At 42.8% G+C, this 19566-nt stretch overlaps 2 protein-coding genes across 3 annotated transcripts in view; both read right to left on the bottom strand.

The window, feature by feature from the left end:
* HSD17B3 (hydroxysteroid 17-beta dehydrogenase 3) overlaps positions 1–19566 on the bottom strand; it is a 31265-nt gene that overhangs the window by 9328 nt on the left and 2371 nt on the right. The window contains exons 2-6 of the mRNA XM_050945946.1: positions 15774–15820; positions 9646–9721; positions 6573–6680; positions 5607–5674; positions 1853–1888 (exon numbers count right to left, since the gene is read on the bottom strand). Coding sequence (XP_050801903.1) covers positions 1853–1888; positions 5607–5674; positions 6573–6680; positions 9646–9721; positions 15774–15820 — 335 coding nt within the window. The remainder of the gene's footprint in view (positions 1–1852; positions 1889–5606; positions 5675–6572; positions 6681–9645; positions 9722–15773; positions 15821–19566) is intronic.
* SLC35D2 (solute carrier family 35 member D2) overlaps positions 14839–19566 on the bottom strand; it is a 44982-nt gene continuing 40254 nt past the window's right edge. The window contains exons 13-14 of one of the 2 annotated variants that reach the window (XR_007773399.1): positions 15774–15820; positions 14839–14874 (exon numbers count right to left, since the gene is read on the bottom strand). The gene's annotated coding sequence lies outside the window, so the exon portion shown is untranslated. Of the gene's footprint in view, positions 14875–15773; positions 15821–19566 lie in introns of those variants that run through there. The other variant, XR_007773401.1, reaches the window with a different exon arrangement.

The following is a 19566-nucleotide window of genomic DNA, read 5'->3' as shown; positions in this document are numbered from 1 at the left end:
TGCCTCAGCCCTGAGCCCCTCCACATCATGAATCCCTCATCCTCAGCCCCAACCCTCATCCCTCTGCACCCTGATCCTCTGCCCCAGTCCTGAGCCCCCCCACATCATGAACCCCTCATCCTCAGCCCCAGCCCTCATCTCTCTGCACCCTAATTCTCTGCCCCAGCCCTGAGCCCCCCTGCAGCATGAACTCTTCATCCTCAGCCCCACAGCCCTCATCCCTCTGCACCCTGATCCTCTGTCCCAGCCCCAAGCCCCCCACAGTATGAACCCCTCAGCCCCACCCCTCATCTCTCTGCACCCTAATCCTCTGCCCCAGCCCTGAGCCCCCCTGCAGCATGAACCCCTCATCCTCAGCCCCAACCCTCATCCCCCTGCACCCGAATCCTCTGCCCCAGCCCTGAGCCCCCCTGCAGCATGAACCCCTCATCCTCAGCCCCAACCCTCATCCCTCTGCACCCTGATCCTCTGCCCCAGTCCGGAGCCCCCCACATCATGAACCCCTCATTCTCAGCCCCACAGCCTTCACCCCACACCCCAACCCTGTACCCTAGCCCTGAGTCCCATCCTGCATCATGAATCCCTCATCCTCAGCCCCACAGCCCTCATCCTTGCACTCCCTTCTATCCCCAAACTCCCTCCCAGAGCATGCACCCACTTCCCAGATCATGCACCACCTTCTCTTTCCCACACATCCCTTCCCACCCCCAAACTCCCTCCCAGAGCCTGCACCTCTCACCCCTTCGTACACCCCCACCCCCAGCCCAGAGCCTGCACCCAAACTCCATCCCAAAGCCTGCACTCCTCCTGCACCCTAATCCCCAGTTCAGGACCTGCACCCCAAACCTCCCCCCCAAACTCCTCCCAGAGCCTTAGGCAGGTGGGGGCGGAGTTTGGGTGGGGCAGAGTTGAGGGGGCAGGTTCTGGGCACCACCAAAATTTCTACAAACTTGCCACCCATGCTCCCACCCCACCCCCAAGAATTGTTTTGGGCTGTATGCTCTACTTTAAAATCCAGATACCTTTCAAGAAGAGAGATTCTTTGGTAAGCAGTCAAAGCAATTCTCAGAGCAGAGCCTTTGAGAAAGTATGTGGTGTGATCAAACAGGTCAAACTGGGGGAGGCAGGTATGTTAGATATGGGGAGAAAACTCTTAACAATTAAAGAGGAGAGTCTGTTAATGAAGGCCTCTCGTGTCATGTTTATAAAGATATTAGCTAAGGTTGAGATGAACTATGAAGCATTTAGTTGTAGCTCAGGTTAACATGCTGCCCCAAACAGCAGAGCAACAAACCTTAATCAGAGCTGGGGAGGTAGTGAAATACTGACTGTGCTTGAAAGGGATGGAGCTAATCAAAATTAGAGCTGGCCAGAGAACAGTTTTGTTTTGAAACAACTTATGAGGTTTTGAAATCTGTTTTCAGAAGGTTTGGTCAATCTGCAATGAATGTTTTCACAAGGTAGAATTGCATCCCATCCATTTTTGAAGCAAAAAGGTCAGGTTTTCAATCTCTCTCTCTCTCAGGCCAGTATGGACAAGAAGCTTTCCTGTCAAAGGTTTTGTCAAAATTGTTACATTTTTGGCTTTGCTAAAACAGCCTATTTAGATAACCAAAAATATTTTGTTGCGAACTTTCTGACCAGCTCTAAGCAAAATGTTTCACACGCAGCAGAACCTAGCATGTTAATTAGACTCCTAAAATAATGCTCCCGATATGGCTCAGGATGAGCAGCTAAGAAGCCAGCCAAAATGCAAGGACATAAGAAAACTCATTGTCACTGTCTGAAACAATATCTTTCTCTGGTATAAATACATTTGTTTCTTTACACACTGAATGTGTGTGGTACATACCTTGATAACAGAGATAATGTTGCAGCTGATGAGGTTCTGCTGGAAACAAGAAAACAATGCAAATGTAGACACATTTTGAGACATCACTTAGCTGGCATTCATAACATGACGGTTCAGTTTGCAAAGACTTCTAACAGAACATCCAGGGTAAAAAGAATTCAAAAGGAGGCTGCAAAAATGCATGCATATTTACCAAGAGTGTATATGCAAATAATTATTTTCCTGCACAATTATCCAATTTGTCATGTATGTTCATTTATAAGTATGTTTATTTTGGGCCCAATTCTCCTCCCACTGAATTCAACAGTGCAACTTTCACCAATCTCAATGGCAGGGCTGGTCCACAACATTTTGGCACTTAGGCAGGGAGCTCAAATGACGCCCCCATGTCCCCTTGCCTGGGCCAAAACTTTGAAACGTCTCAATTCTGCCTTCTTCCTGTTCTATCCTCTCATGGTACTGCTCTGCTACCTACCCCAATAAAGGAGAACTAACAACTTAAAACATCCTGCTCAAAAAGATTTAAGTAACACTTAACTTTCAAATGCCTGAACAGCAAATGTAACTTTTCATGTCTTCATAGTGAACACTGGCATTTTGATCTGTTTGAATAATCAGAGTGGTGCTTTCTGTGCCTTCTTGGTTGCAAAGATTTGAACTGCTTCCTGAAGGTCCACAGTCTGGGCCAGCTCATGCTCTATTGAGATGGTTTCAAGGCTGACCAGCCTCTCCTGTGTCATTGTGGAGCATAGACGTGTTTGTATTAACTTCAGCTTGGAGAAGCTGCGTTCTCCACTGGCAACTGTTACCAGAAGTGTTAGAAGTATGCGCAGAGCAACAAAAGCATTTGGAAAGCGGGTGGTCATATTATTTGTGCACATATTATTTGTTCCAGAACAACCTTTTGAAGTTGATCCTGCTGAAATGTATCTGGAAAGGGCTTTCAGTTCACCACCTAAATCATCAATATTGCACGTGTCATCATGTGTCAACACTATCTCTAGTGCCCTGCATTGCTGGGGCAGGTCGTCTTCAGGTATAGTGAGGAGTTTTGGAATATCATACAACATCCCAAATATACTGCAGGGTTCCTTGAGCTGCATGAAACGTTCTTCAACTGACTGTATTGCACAATCTAGCACCTGGTTAAAGAATTCAACTTTGAATTGTTGTTTGGGGTCTCTTATGGGATTATCCTGTGCCTCGTAATCAAAATGTCTTCTTCAGTGACTCTTGTATTCTTGAATGGGTGGGAAAATAGCTTCAGTGTGAAGTTCCTCTGCCAACTTCTGTGTACTCTTCAGAACATTTTGAAATCCCTTATCTGACCAGTAAGACTGTAGCTATGACTTTGCTTTGTCCAGTTGTTCCATTGCTCCAGATATATCAAGATCACCACCTTGGAGTCTCTTGCTTACAACATTTATTTCAAACAGTATGTCATGCCACAACACTAAGCCACACAGAAATTTGAAGTTATATACGTTTCTGGTGATCCCATTTCCCACTGCCACTGTTCTCCCACAAACAGTTCTGGTCATAGCATTATCCTCCATAATGGCAACTATGGCATCGTCTATCTTCCCAATTTGGTGTTTGATAGGCTTTATCGCCTCCACTCAACTTTCCCATCGTGTGGCACTCAGTGGTTTCAGTTTCAGAGAGGATGCTCCCTGATGTTGCTTCAAAATTTGCCATTGATGAGTTGATGCGGAGAAAAATACATAGATGCTTTGGATTACATTAATAAACTCAGCAGCCTCACTAGAAACTGATGCTGCATCACTGACCACCAAGTTCAATGATTGATAACTGCATGGGACAAAAAAAGCTCAAGGGTTTAACTCTCGGATCCATATCTGCACTCCTTTGTTCTTTCCTCTCATGTTGGCACCATTATCGTAGCTCTGACCTCGCATGTCAGCTATCGCAATTCCCATATCTTCCAGCTTTGTAAGAAGCACATTTGTCATACCAGCTCCTGTAATATCATCAATGTCAATAAATTCTAGAAAATGCTCTCTAACAGTCACCATTGCAGGGACGTTTTCACTAGGTTCTGTTGTTGTTACAAAACGCACCATTAAAGTCATTTTTCCATATGGCTGATGTCAGGTGTGCAGTCCAGAATAACAGAGTAATATCTTGCTGATTTCAGATCTGCCATAATCTTCTGTTTGACTTTTGTTGCCAGGAACTGTATGGTCTCATTTTGAATTGTTTTTCCAAGGTAGCCGTGTTAGTCTGGATCTGTAAAAGCAGCAAAGAATCCTGTGGCACCTTATAGACTAACAGATGTTTTGGAGCATGAGCTTTTGTGGGTGAATACCCACTTCGTCAGATGCATGCCACGAAAGCTCATGGTCCAAAACGTCTGTTAGTCTATAAGGTGCCACAGGATTCTTTGCTGCTTTTCCAAGGTAGTGGTGTGTGTACATTTCTTGGTTGGTGATTCTTTTTAGATGCTCCTGGAGTACAGCATCAGCCATCAGCGCCACAATTTTAAGGAAGTTTCCATTGTTTGGCACATACAGCTGCTCTGAAGTGCCACGCAGTGCTAGGTTTTGGGTAGCAAGCATTCTCACAATGGCAATGAGCCTTTTCAGAACATTTTGCCAGTAAAGAGACTCTGATGCAATCTTCTCTTGATGCTGATCATCTACGGTGGCCTTTAACCTTAGTCTCATCTCAAGTTCTTTCCACCTACGGAATGCTCTCTGGTGATTTGCTGCCTTCTCATGGCATGCCAGATTTCTAGACAGATTTTTCCAGCCCGTTGTTCCTGTAGAACCCAATGTGGCTGGGACATTAGACTGGAAGAGTTTGCAACAAAAACAGTATGCAGCATTCTGGGGTTTTGAGTACATAAGCCATGGCCTTTGTCACCATTGTGGATTTCATGCCAGAAATATGTGTTGGATGGAAACTTCTATTTTCATTGTCTTTGGGGGACACAAGGTTTTTCGCCTGCTGTGGCCCATGCAGTACAAGGAAGTCCCTCGGGCTACTGCTCAAATGGGTCCACAGTCCTGGATCATCTAGACTTAAGGAACTAAACTCAGCAGCAGCTGTTTCTTGCACCTCCACCACACTCTTCTCTGATCTACACTTCTCTTCAGGAATGTGCATGGTTACATCCATTTGAGATGGAAATATGGATGCTGCAGTAGGTGCCAGGGCACCTGCACTCTGACTAACTGGAAGATCAGGCATCTCCTCACCACTCACATCCTCACTGGGGCTGGAAGGCTCACTGTGAACATTTGTGTCTATGTGTCTCAGGAGAGCTCCTTCCTGCTTACATAGAAAAGCTTCCTTTGCTTCCTTTCTTTTTCTGAATGCTGCCCCAGAGGAGAGTTTTCTTCTTTCACTCATGACTGCTGTTCTGTGCCAGCTTTAGTAGCTCTCAACACTCAATTGAAGGGGACAAATAAGCAGGCTGGTAGCAGGGCCTGAGTGAGGGAAGATATCAGCATCTTAAGGGCCTAACTGGCTCCTACTACTACAGTTAACTGCCTGTTCTCCTCAAGTGGATTCAGGGAAGCAGCAGGAAACAGGAAGCTCCCTGAGAAGCTGGTGTAAATCAGTGCAGGCTCCTGGGGGTGCTAGAGAGGTACATAAGAGGCTCCTCCTCCTCTCTGTCCCTGCAGCTCCTGCTGCTGTCTGTTATTCTCTCTCTCCCTTAGAAAATGGAACCTCTGGCCATAATTGTTACATTGCAAGAAAAAACAACAGTACTACAACATAATCCTACCTCGTCTGTATCTACTCCATTAAGGAAACGGCATGGAAGAGGATTATGAAGCATTCCAACATTGTTAACTAATCAGGAAGGAAACAGAACAATAAGAACTACATTTGGATGAAGTGCATAGTTTAACTGGTTAAACAAAAGGTTTCTTCTTAAGAAGCTTTTAAACTGTATGTGAAGAGAAACGCTGTTAGTGACCCATCTTGTTCCCACTGAAATCAAAGCCATCGATATTGACCTCAGTAGAACCAAACCAGGCTACTACTGGATTTTTTAAAAATACTTTATTCCTGTTCATATCACCAGGACCGGCTCCGGGCACCAGCTCAGCAAGCAGGTGCTTGGGGCAGCCAAGGGGAAGGGGTGGCACGTTGGACTCTTCGGCGGCATTTCAGCGGCGGGTCCCTTGGTTCCTCTTGGAGGGAAGGACCTGCCACCGAATTGCTGCTGATCGCAGCTTTTTTTTTTTCCCCTCACCACTTGGAGCGGCAAAAACCCTGGAGCCAGCCCTGCATATCACTCCAGTTAGCTTTAACCAAAAGTTCATTTATAGTGGTTTTCAGGTTCAGTGCAAGAATTCCACACAGCTGTAAAACAAATACTGAACATGAATTCATTGAGACTAAACAGGGACAGTCACCACATAAAATGGATGGTGGTAGATTGGCTAAGATGGTAAAAGAAATTACTGTACCCTATTAGAGAAATAGGGAACCCACAGAGTGCCTTGATTCACCTCTACAACCTGTATAACAAACAACTAAAAACAGTGTAGTAAGCAAGTGCACGCTTGGTTTTAATAACATCTGCATGTAAAACCAGCTTGCTAGTTAGTGTCATATACACCATGTTCTAAAACAAGTGATGCCAATTTGTAGTTGCATAATAAGCCGCAATTATTTAAATGCATTTGTATTTATATAATGTATTATCAAAATACTCTTCAATTAATGGGTCTAATTAACTTACCCAAAATGCCAATTTCTAAGCCTTGAAGACATTCTTCAATATTCTCATATATGTAATCTTTTGTAAAGTCAGCTTGTATGATCTTCACATTTCTACCTGTGGTTTGTTCTGTAATTAACAACACAGAGTGTCTTTATATATAAATAGAGAGAAAGAGAATTGTAATCAAGAGGAATGAGCCAAAGAACTTGGTTCACTCTTTTGTATTTCACTCTGTACTACATGTAGCTGTTTCAACTCCCTTGCTTTTTAAGAGTAAGCAAAATATAAGCAAAAGGCACTTTCCATAACACATGTTGTAAGGAAAATGCAGGGTTAATTTCTGCCCTGAAATCTGTGGATGCTCTGCCCAAAGCGCATGACAAAATTTAGCCCCTTTACTAGAAATAATATAAATACAAAACTTCTAACATTTCCCCCAATTATTGTAATGTTTATAGGAGAAGTGTTGCAATTTATTGAAAATGAACATGCTGACAGGTCTTTGATGTAAACTCTGTTTTATACAATTATTTTAAAAGTTTGCTTCTTTGTCAGATGAACATTTTAACAAGCAGAATTGGACTTTGTATTTTGGGAGCAGGCTGGGAAACAATACTTTTGCTGCCTCCCTCTGAAATATAGCCTATTTGTGTTATTCATAATCACACCATTGTAAGATGGGCCAGTCTAAGGATTTTAGGAAGAATTATTGAGGCAACTCTTTGGGATACACCTCAACTTTGACTCATTTTACATAAAAGGGAAATGGGAGCATCTATAATCTCTCCCCCTCCCCCACACCTACCCCTCCTGCTGCAGAAGTGGAATCCAGCTGCAGAATCCTGTCTGAGTTGTTTGGTTTATATCCCGTTTACATTTTTAATGCTTCACATAGAAGAGAACATGATTGACTGACTGACTGACTTCAAAAATGAAAGCTGAAATTCTCTGTTGGAGAGCTCCAATTATAACTCTGCTAACAAGGGGGCTCACATGAGAAATAGTTACTACTCCACCTGCTTTCAGGTTTCATGATCATCTTGAACCTCCGACCAGGTTTGTTGAAAGATTTGCTAAGTGAATCTAGGACCAGGTGAAAGGCTTTCGCCTCCTCCCTTTCTTGAACAGTGATCTGAACACACACACTTGTCCATAATGGAAATACAGAGACCATTTCAGGTGTACATAGACTCCAGAAAGTCTAGGAGCTCCCTTCATTGAAATGGAAACTGATTCTATAACTATACGGAACTGGACTTTGTATCTAACTTTCCAATGTGCTTCTTTTATGCCGCCAGCTAGTGTCACCAGAGCTTGGCCTTTTGGTGGGGAGAGAGGGGGACCCTAATTTCCACAGAAATTGCAAGCTTCTAATGCCACTTCAGTTATCAGCATATCTTCAGATTTGGCAAGAGCTTGCTTCTTCTGTACATCTGAGCTCTGCTTGGGGCAGGACAGCAGGGAGGCTGTCAGGAAGCCAGTTATGGCCCCATGATTCTGCGGGCCAGTCTGTGCCAGCCCTGGCATGCCTTAGAGAATCAGTGTTATGGAGTGGAGCAGAGCTCCAACCTGTTCCCTCCCTGCCCCCCACTCCCCACCCCTGTATGCTGTGGGGTGAAAATGGCAGGTGCAGGAGCCAGCTCCATCAGGTTTATGCTATCTGAGCCTCCACACTTGACTAGCACAAAGGACCCTGAGCTAACTGCAGAATCTAGCCCAAAATGTACAGGGAAAGATTCCTGCAACAGCACCTTTCTTCACTACTGTGAACGCCTCTGATGGCATGGAGCTGATGAAGCCTTTCTCTGCTGCCTCATCTCTTCCAGAGCCTTTCACACACAGATGTAGCTGCACATCATAGTGTGGACACCCGATTGAAAAGGGACCCTGGCACTGCTGACTGGGCCTCTAAAAGTCCTGTTGGCCACAGCAGGGCTGGCTGGCTGGCTCCCTGCTGGGCTCTGCGCAGCTCCCAGGAAGCAACCGGCATGTCCCTCTTGCTCAGGAACAGCCATGGGGGCTCCGCATGCCCCTGCCCCAAGCACCTGGGAGCTGCCTAAGGTAAATGCTGCTTGGAGCCTGTTCCCCATACCCTCTTCCACAGCCCTGCCCCAGCTGAGAACCCCCTCCCACACCCAACCCCGCCCCTGGAGCCCACACCCCATCCCATCCCCAAACCCCTGTCCCAGCCTGGAGCCCCCTCCTGCACCTCATACACCTCATCCTGAGCCCTCACCCCCTCCCACATCCCAAGCCTCTGTCCCAGCCCAGTGAAAATAAGCAAGTGAGTGAGGGTGGGGGAGAGCAAGTGATGGAGGAGGGGGGATGGAGTGAATGGGGGCGTGGAGCCTCAGGGAAGGGGCAGGCAGGGCAAGTGTGTTCAGTTGTCTGCAGTTAGAAAGTTGGCAACCCTATGTGACATTTAGCTATACATACATTACACACTGCCGCCCAATGGTTTGTAGTGTAAACATAGCCTTAGTTTTATGGTTTGATCAATGTTTTACATACACTACACAAAATGTATTACATTAGTAGCCTAATAGCTATAATGGCTCTACTTGTCTGCACAAACTCAATCTCTTTTTTTCTCAAATCTTATCTTGATTTTTTTTAAAGGCCTTCCTGTCTGAATAGGTGGAAATTTTACTCTACATTCCAACACTTGAGATAAATGTTTTTTTAATGCTGGATTTCTACCCATGTAGAGTTCCAGTTCTGGGAATTTCTATGGCACAAGTGTAACTCATGGGGCTGAATGTGTCAAAAGAGTCATCCTTTTCAACTCACTTCCTATACTGGAGGAGCAGGTGTTCTCTATGGGTTAAAGTACATGACTGAGAATAAGGAGGTGTGGGTTCAATAACCAGCCCTACCACACACTTGTGTGACTGTTTAAAAATTAATCTCTGTGCCTTCGCAAAGTATTCCTATCTGTCAGTTGGGGGTAGTGATACTCATCTACTTCACAGAGTAGTATGAGAGCTAATGTTTTGTAAACACTTTGGGAACAGACTCCTGGATCTCATGAATCCGGTGCCCTATCACACCACACTGCCTGTCACAGTTATCTTCAGATTCAAACACTTACCAATTTCAGTGGCTACTTTCTGCAGTTTTTCAAGTGTTCTGCTTATCATAACAATATTTAATCCACGTTTTGCCAGCTACAAAAGAGGTGTTTAAAATTATTAAAACCGATGACATTCTGGTGATGAGAACATTAAGTGACTGTTTTAGCTTTCCAGACTCTGCCATTTTACTTAATTCATTTACTTTCAGGCACCCATCACCGTGCTATCTGGAGACACGACAAAAATTAAAACCAAGCAACACATTAGTTAAACTGCTTACAGTAGCTGCACAAACATCCCCCTACCTATATGATCCTGACCCATCATAACGAAACACTCTGAGCGTCAACCTATAGCCAAACAAAAGGTTTGCCAAAACAATGTCCCTTGAGCCCTTCCTGAAAGATTCTCATTAAGTGACAGATGGAGAGCAATTCCACCTGATATTTCCAATGAAGTAGAACTGACTTCCCCATTAATTCACCAGAACCTGAATTTGTTGACCTCCAGGTCACTCTATAATATTTCATCTTTTTCCAAGCTTTCTCCCCCCTCCGGAGAAAAAGGACTAAATGAGTTATATTGAATAGTGGGAGGGTCCTAATAGTGGGATGAGTTTTAAAAGGATTATATATTTTGGACTTTGGTTAGAATTTATATTATATATATCCCATGTCCCCAAAACTTCAATGAGAGATTTTTTTTAAATAAAGTGAAGTAAATGAACAAGCAAGAGTTTTTGTGCACACAAAAGCACATTCATAAAAATGTAGGCAAGAATTTAGGTTTGTAGATGCAAACACTTTTTAACTTAAGTCTGATTATAGTTGGTGAGGTAATGTGAACATAATGCAAAACAAATAGCCATATTCTCCCTTATTCTTGTGGCTTCTTGTGGTAATTCTTGGTCTAGCAGCAATCAGTTTGCAGGCAGCCAGCCTAGAGTAAAATAGAGTAGGTTGTACCTCTCTGTTTTAAGGATCAGCCTGCTTTCTCTCTCTCTGTTTTTGGGGTCTTGTGTGTTATAATTCTGAAGCCTAAGAAATAAAGTAGTGTTAGGTTGCAACCTTCCAGCAAGAGTATTTTATGTTTTTATTTAACTTCTGTGTGTGTGTGTGTGTGTGTGTTATATATACACCATGAACATAAACATTTCCACTCCCAATTAGAGCTTTGTGCACAGATTGAAAGTAGACTATGTCTCAGCTTGTAGACTGTATGTTTTTAACAAGCTGAAGTTGCACTAGAGGTTGGGTGCATGATCAGAAAAAAGTTCAGCTGAAGGTAGAAAGCTGCCCACAGAAGCAGGGAGAGGCAGAGTTAAATGAATGTGCACAAAGATAAGGCCAACTTCATCTGAAAGTACCAGGTTTACTTAGAGAGTAAGGAACTAGCTGATGAAGCCCACACACTGAAAAGGCATTCATTTCTGTAACTGACTCCCTGCAATGCTTTTCCCCCTAAATCTATTTGAAGGAAACAGTTTGTCCCATTGAGCTTCCCTGAAACAATGAAAAGAATGTTAAGAAATAAGGACCTTTGTTTAAAAATTCACTACATCGAGAGTATGAGGGGGAGATTGTCCGCTAAATGTATTGGAAACAACCATTTGCATTTTCAGCACAAAGCCCATTCTCACAGTTCTGAGCTTCTGGAGACTCTTACATAATTGTCCGGTGTTACAAAGAGACAGGCAAACACTTAGACACTGTGGCGTTTTGAAAGCTCACTTTAAGGGCTGCATTTGAAGTACTCAGGAAGAGAACGCTAATTGTCTGCGTACTGGCAAATTTCCCTTTGTCCATATTAAGCTTGACTCAAGCTGTTTCCAATCCATTTGGAAGGCAACGGAGACATGGTCGCTGTTTCCATGGTCACTCATTCCAAGTTGAATTTGGGGACCATTTAGATGGGGTTGTTAAGCATTCAGATCCATGCTGGTAATATAAATATCATCATCAAAAATTGAGCTATTTTTCTGAGCTTCTGTTTTGATAAATGCATTTCACTGATTTTTATTGCAGTTTGTTGAAAAAAGTAAATGATAATGATTTTCATTACTAAGACCTTGCCTGCCAAATTTCAGCCACGAATAAATGTTTATGGCCAGCTAATAAATCCTAATAAACAGTGATCATTATGGGAGAGTGAGCGTCATTTTAGCTTCTCTATAGCAGACTGGAAATGTGACGTGATGATGGCCAATTTTTAATGCAAAAGACAGTTGGAAAATATCACTCTACTTGGGCTTGTATACTATGACCTTGTGTGTACTAAGAAAATTCATTTGTAATCACTCATGTTTGAAGGCCAAGTCGTGTTTAACATTCTGTTAGTAAAAATATCTTTGTTAAAAAACTTTCTAAGACAATGCATTTTCCTAATACGACAAGGCCTGTGATGCAGGTAGAAAATAGAATTCCCCACTGCAGATGAGAGCAAGCCCCAGCTCCCAGCATTATGCAACATAAACTTCTTTGTATTAGGAAATCCTGACTCCCAGTGGCAAAGGATTTAAATGCTCATGAACTTCTAAGATTCCTAAAAGGCAAAATCATCATTACTACTTCCAGCAGTGACAAATGTCTAAGCATGTTGAAACAGCTTAATCGAAGGCTTAGGCAGGCACTGTAGTGTGCAAGGAAAGGCTTTCACACACATCAAACGAGTAAAAGACACTATGCCTTATAGTGCATAAGCCAAGTTTTCAAATAGCTAGAGTTACATGCAAAACTGCACAGATTTTGGGCCTCATTTGTGCATTCTATTACCGCAGTTGCACACACAAACTGGCGATCCTCAGATCAGATCATAATGAACTTAAAATTGCAGGATTATGATTTATGGAAAAGTTGTTCTAGATTTCTAGAGATTTGTAAAAGCTATTAGATTTTTTTTTTCTCTAAGATCTATACAGTGGGATTTTTGGCAGGACTGGCATCCCCACTCATTTTTTTTCTTTTAATTTCTCGCAGTTCAAAGCCGTGAGACCTGTCTGAGTCAAATCTCTCAACAATTATGTGGCTCAGAGGAAGCAGGATAGGACAGAAGGATTGCAGAAATGAAGCTCACCAAAAGGAGAAATGGATTCTGCAAAACTGCTTAAAAATGTTTCCTCTGGTGCTGCTGCTACACTAAACCTAAAATATTTGTGTCTGCAGAAGGATTTAATGGGAGACTCCTGCAACACAGTAAAATAATGAATCAACTGGAATAAGGCAACTCAAGCCATAATTAATTTTCTCCAGATTGTAAATAACATGCTAAGTTTTAACAAATCACACAAAGGGTTTCCTAAACACCAAAGCTTATATTATATGAAATTCCTTGCTCTCAGAAATGATCTAATAAAACCTTGATTTAAGCAAATCAACCTTAAATGTTTAAAGATATGAAGCTATTAATAAACAAGGAAAGTTATTGCCAAAAATTGTCCAGTTCAGCTGAGCCAGTGACATCCAGAGACCTGTGCTTTCACTACAGCTCAGCAAGTTCAGGGTGTTTAGAAATGCTGAGCCACAAACCTTACATAAATATGAGTCTTCATATTAGTTGAGCAAAGTAGAGGTGCTCAGCCAGTAATACTCACAGAAGTCTGTCTCTTGACGTCATTCCAGGAAGATAGAAGTGTCAAGCCTATAAATTGCCAAAGGCCAGTGCATTGACATGCTAAAAATGCAGTGGGTGACTTCATAGAGGCCTAAGACTTGACATAATCCCAGCAAGCTGTGGCTGCTCAGCCAGTAATTCTCACAGAGACCTGTGCCTTGAGATCAGTTTAGCAAGTCTGAAGCACTGAGCCCTATGCCTTGACATCAGCCCCAGGTGCTAAAGGTCCAGAACCAGAGGACCTCACAGAAATCTGTTCATGAAATCAGCCAGCAAGCTAGAGCCTAGTAACCTCAGAGCGATCTCTGCCCTGATATCAGACTAGCCAGCTTGAGGAACTGAGCCAGTATTGTCACAGAGGCCTGTTCCTTAGCATCAGCCCAAGAAGCTGGAAATGCTGATCCAGAGACCTCACGGGAGCCTGGATTTTCACATCAGCCCAATACGCTAGAGTGCTCATCCAGTGGTCTCACAGAGGCCTGAACTTTAATACAAATCCAGAAAACTGTAAGTGCTGAGTCAATTGCTTCCACAAGCCCTGTGACATTAGCAAGCTATAACTGTCATGCCAGTAATAATATGCCTTTACATCAACCCAGAAAATTAGATATGCTGAGCCAGGAACCCTCACAGGGGCCGTCCCTCGTCATCACACCTGCAGAGATCTATCCTCTGTTATAAACCCATAAGTGCAGAAGTGTTGAGCCAATACCCATATAAAGGCCTTTTGGCTTCAACCTAGCAAACTAGAGGTGCTGAGGAGGAGACATTAGTGAGACCTGTGCCTTCGCATCGGCCCAGAGAACATGAGGCACAGAGTCAGTAACCTCAGAGGGGCTTATACTTCAATATCAGTACAGTAAGGCAGAGGACACACGCCAGAAACTTCAAAGGGTCAGAGATATTTAACCAGTAGCCTCATAAAATCCTGTGCCTGCCAAATGAAGATGCTGAGCAGTGAGCTCACAGAGGCCTGTGCCTGGCATCTGCCCTGTAGATTAGCTGAGCACAGTTTAAATCAATAAGGCTACTTGTGGAGTCGGTCCTATTCAGCATAAAGAGAGATGGTGGAATCTGACTCTTACTCGTACTACAAAAGCCAAAATAATTAACAAATGCTCCACAGTAACTGGTCGGTAACAGTCAAATTTTCCAAAAGTGCACTCAATGTGTTCTACTCCTCCCCAGTAACACAAAGCAGCCATAAATGTGTTTTAAATGGCCCATTAAGCCAAGTTTACAGTTGCTTTGCATTTCTCAAATAGCACAAAGCAGCCAGTGTGCAATGAGTCTGACCCATAACATTTGCAAGTGCACCTCTCTATGCATGCAAATCCCACATGTGTGTGTGCAACACAGCATTTGTAACAACACATTGGTTAAATGTCATTCAAACACTCACTTATATGAACAGTTCCTCAAGTTCCACCTGTAGTTATCGCAGTCATAAATGTGGTTTTGAAGATGCAGTTGGGCATGCATGCTAATTCCCTCTATTCTGCACATTTTTCCCCAGCTGATCCCCTCCCCACACCTGCCCATTCACTGAGAACTGGACCAAAGACAAGGGAAGGAGGAATGCCACAGAGAACGAAACTGACCCACTCTTCTGCATGGGAAGGCTGTGATCTGGGAGGCTGTTTTGGACACAATAATAATTAATAATTAATGTTAAATTATATAAATACTAGGCACTTTTGTTTATGCTTTATATGTTCAAACAAAATACAATACTGACAACCCCAAATGTTCAAAATCATGCGTCAGACCCTTAATGTCATAAGATAGGCTTTAAAAATTTTTTTTAATGTTTTTTCTATGCCTTCTGGTTTTTGTGCCATCAGATAACATTTTCAAACTTTTCTCTGCAACTATGAGGGCTAGAAAAAAAAATTCAGTTAAAACTGAGATTCTGTCATAAATATTTATTTCCAAGAGCAGGGGTATTAAGTAACCGAGCATGAAACTTTGCAACAAAATTGGCAATGCTATTAAATACTCACCCCTGTGAGGTAGCTATTATTATCCCAGTATTAAAACTGGGGAAATTGAGGCAAAAAGGTTAAGGCCAACACTTTTAAATTTGTGTTTAAGGTTAGGCACCCAAGTTTGAAATATTTGGCATTAGTGACTTCCTCAAAACAAAACAGCAGGTTAATTGAGAATGGAACCCAGGTCAATAGATTTTCCAGTCCCAAACTTAATCTATTAGACTATCCTGTCTCTTAAAATGTATACTACATTATTACAGAATGCATGAAATCTTTAGGATCACTCAGTACTTCCCAGTGATTTTCTTGGCACTATGGAAGCAGCTGGGGCTATTTAATATCATTCTTCTAATTCTGAAAGTGAATGTCATATCACTAAGTGATAACATGAGTTATGCACATACACAAAAGAAAGATTAGGTCCTTAAGCATGTATAATATTCTTAACTGTAGAATCAGTTTACTAAGTTGCAAAGAATGTTGGAAGGGAAGAAATTTACCATTCACCAATATTTCCACTTTGATTTTATAGGTGCTTATCTTACCTCCATGGAATATGCTTTTCCAATTCCATCTCCTGCTCCTGTGACCACTAGGGAAAAAAATAAATTTATAATCTTCTTTTGTTCGTCCTTTCATTATTCAATCTTCATGCTTCAGAATTTCCTAAACACTAGTATCCAAGGGCTGGACTAAAAGTGCAAACTTTAGTGCAAACTTTAGTATCTTTTTAGTTTTTTTTCCACAGAACCTGCTTCCACTAATCAGTGATTAAATGCATTGTACAGCAAGTATGGCTTATACTTCCCCTTAAAGTGCAAGCAGAACAATAATTTGTACCAATGGTGTTTCATTCTAGATATTTCATTTATTGGCATTGTGACTTTTTCAACCAAATATAATTATCACCTATTTACCTCTTTTCAATTTCAAGGTATTTTAATAACATTGACTAATTAATCCTTATAGCAACCCTCTTAGGTACAATTAGATCAGTATTATCCCCATTATAGATAGAGAAACTGAGTCAGAGACAAGTCAACTACCAAATGCCTTTGGTTAGGAAGAAATTTCTTGTGTAGGCATGTTGTGGCATAACTGTCCATTATGCTGCCTTTGCATTTTTCCTGAAGTATCGGAGACAGGATACCAAACCAAACCGATGGACTCAATTCATTTCTGCAAAAGAATTTGACCAAAATGTTCTAATCTCTCAGGAAGAGATTTTTTCAGTGGCACAAAGGGGCAGTTAGGAGCACAACCTGATTGAAAGTCATGGGAGGTGGATCTCTTGAAAATTCCAGCCTTACTCCATGTTTAAGTACCTATCATGAATACCACCAGCCTGGAGGAGTCTTCAGGTGACCTATAAAAATGCCACAGAGTTTCCTCCTCGCACCAACTAGTAGCAAAACCAAAAGGTGCAATGAATGAATCTGGTCCTGCCAGTCTCCATTTCTCCCACGCCTAGACATAGCCAGAGCTGGGTAGCACGCCAGGTCCTTTGCCTCTTCCCCATTCTACATGGCTCAGACCAGCCTACAGGTATGTTTACACTGCAATAAAACATCCTGCAGTTAGCCTGGGTCAGCTGACTCAGACTCAGGCTGTGGGCTATAAAATTGCACTGCAGCAGTTTGGACGCTGGCTCATCCCACCTTGCAGGGTCTCAGAGCCCAGGCTCCAGCTTGAGCCTGAATGACTGCAGCACAATTTTATAGCCCTGCAACCTGGGCCAGCTGACCCAGGCCGGCCATGGGTTATTCATTGCAGTGTAGACAATACCCTGCCTAGGTGGCATGTAAATCACAGTAGCAGGTGTAGTTTCCCCAGTCTCCAGCTAGCGCAGAGGATGCAGGGAGTGAATCCAGGCCTGCCAGCCCCCACTATTCCCCACAGCCCAGTGAGGATCTACTGTTGTCATGGACCACCCCTCTTGCACTATCACATTCACCCTGCTCATGGACCTCACCTCTGAGCACTAGGACCCTTTCCATCAATACGCCTGTTCCTCATCCCTGTCTCCCTGTCCCTCTCTTTTTGACTCCTTGTTCCCTTCAGTCTCTCCTCCATGCTCCTTTGCTCTGGCAAATCCTTCCCCACCAGTCCAGTCCCATCTAGTCCACTTCTACCCCACCAAACCCTAAAATAGAATATCTTAATTTTTTAGATAACGTTTAAAGATGCTACGATCTCCAAGCAGAACATAGACAGACCACAACCAAAGCAAATTTGCCACCATGTATGTGTAACCCTTCTCCCTCCACTCTCCTACCCATTCTCTTCAATCTTGTTTTTACACATCCCATCATCTCTTCATTTGGCTTAAAATATCGTTGGGGTGGGGACCCAGCAACTAGAATGCTTTGAGTGCCATATAAACAATCTGACCATAGGGAACAAACTGAATAATTCCCAGGTAGCCCCAAGAAGTCTTCATAATAAATGGAATGAAATGGGCAATATGAGCATTAAAGAATTTTGTTTCATGAGAGTCTCTGGAAAATATGGATTTGCGTAGTCTGAATTATGAGAGAGAGTTTTTAATGTTAAGATTAGTTGTTAATACATACATCACTCTCTTTTTTCATATGGAGCCAGTAGCCCTTCAACAAAACAAGCCAGGATTGGTTAGGTTTCCCAGTAGACCAATAATTAAAAAGCAGTAGTCTTTTGGGCAAAGCAGCAGACTTGACAGGTCTAGATCTGCCAATTTTAATTCTAGTGCCTTAGAATATCCTGTTTCATGTGATGCAATGAACTGCTTAAATAAACCAACCTCAATCCTGAGCCCATTGACTTAAATGGGGTCAGGATTTCAACCAGAGAATTTCCAGTTAATGAAATCCACTCCCCACAGAGCGAGTCAGTGCTAGACTTGTGCCCCCACTGAAGTCCCACTTCATTCTTCAATGTAGGATTTATGGGTTATTTCAGTGGTTCCTGGGCATTGTGCTGGCCTTCTGAACAGGGGTTGATGCCCCCATCAGTAACAAAATGTAACATGTACAATGAGATGTGATCTACTCCCATTAGAGCAAATGAGACCTGGATCTTGAGACTGCAATCTGGAGGGGAAAGTGTTTACACTAAAATTGGCATTTGATGCTGATGATGGCATCTTGCTATTAAGTGACCTCATCTGCGACACTCGCAATACAGGAATTCAGAAACGGCAATAAATCCTCAATCCTCACAGACTCTCATAGACTCCAGGACTGGAAGGACCTCGAGAGGTCATCGAGTCCAGTCCCCTGCCCTCATGGCAGGACCAAATACTGTCTAGAACGTCCCTGATAGACATTTATCTAACCTACTCTTAAATATCTCCAGAGATGGAGATTCCACAACCTTCCTAGGCAATTTATTCCAGTGTTTAATTACCCTGACAGTTAGGAACTTTTTCCTAATGTCCAACCTAAATCTCCCTTGCTGCAGTTTAAGCCCATTGCTTCTTGTTCTATCATTAGAGGCTAAGGTGAACAAGTTTTCTCCCTCCTCCTGATGACACTCTTTTAGATACCTGAAAACTGCTATCATGTCCCCTCTCAGTCTTCTCTTTTCCAAACTAAATAAACCCAATTCTTTCAGCCTTCCTTCATAGGTAATGTTCTCAAGACCTTTAATCATTCTTGTTGCTCTTCTCTGGACCCTCTCCAATTTCTCCACATCTTTCTTGAAATGTGGTGCCCAGAACTGGACACAATACTCCAGTTGAGGCCTAACCAGCACAGAGTAGAGCGGAAGAATGACTTCTCGTGTCTTGTTTACAACATACCTGTTAATGCATCCCAGAATCACGTTTGCTTTTTTTGCAACAATATCACACTGTTGACTCATATTTAGCTTGTGGTCCACTATGACCCCTAGATCTCTTTCTGCCATACTCCTTCCTAGACAGTCTCTTCCCAATCTGTATCTGTGAAACTGATTGTTCCTTCCTAAGTGGAGCACTCTGCATTTGTCTTTATCGAACTTCAGCCGGTTTACCTCAGACCATTTCCCCAATTTGTCCAGATCAGTTTGAATTTTGACCCTGTCCGCCAAAGCAGTTGCAATCCCTCCCAGTTTGGTATTGTCTGCAAACTTAATAAGTGTACTTTCTATGCCAACATCTAAGTCGTTGATGAAGCTATTGAACAGAGCCGGTCCCAAAACAGATCCCTGCGGAACCTCACTTGTTATACCTTTCCAGCAGGATTGGGAGCCATTAATAACTACTCTCTGAGTATGGTTATCCAGCCAGTTATGCACCCACCTTATAGTAGCCCCATCTAAATTGTATTTGCCTAGTTTATCGATAAGGATATCACACGAGACCGTATCAAATGCCTTACT

This window comes from Gopherus flavomarginatus, chromosome 3 (assembly GCF_025201925.1).
Source record: "Gopherus flavomarginatus isolate rGopFla2 chromosome 3, rGopFla2.mat.asm, whole genome shotgun sequence".
Lineage (NCBI taxonomy): Eukaryota > Metazoa > Chordata > Testudines > Testudinidae > Gopherus > Gopherus flavomarginatus.
The sequence above is the reverse complement of the archived record's forward strand: the minus strand, read 5'-3'. Positions and strand labels throughout refer to the sequence as shown.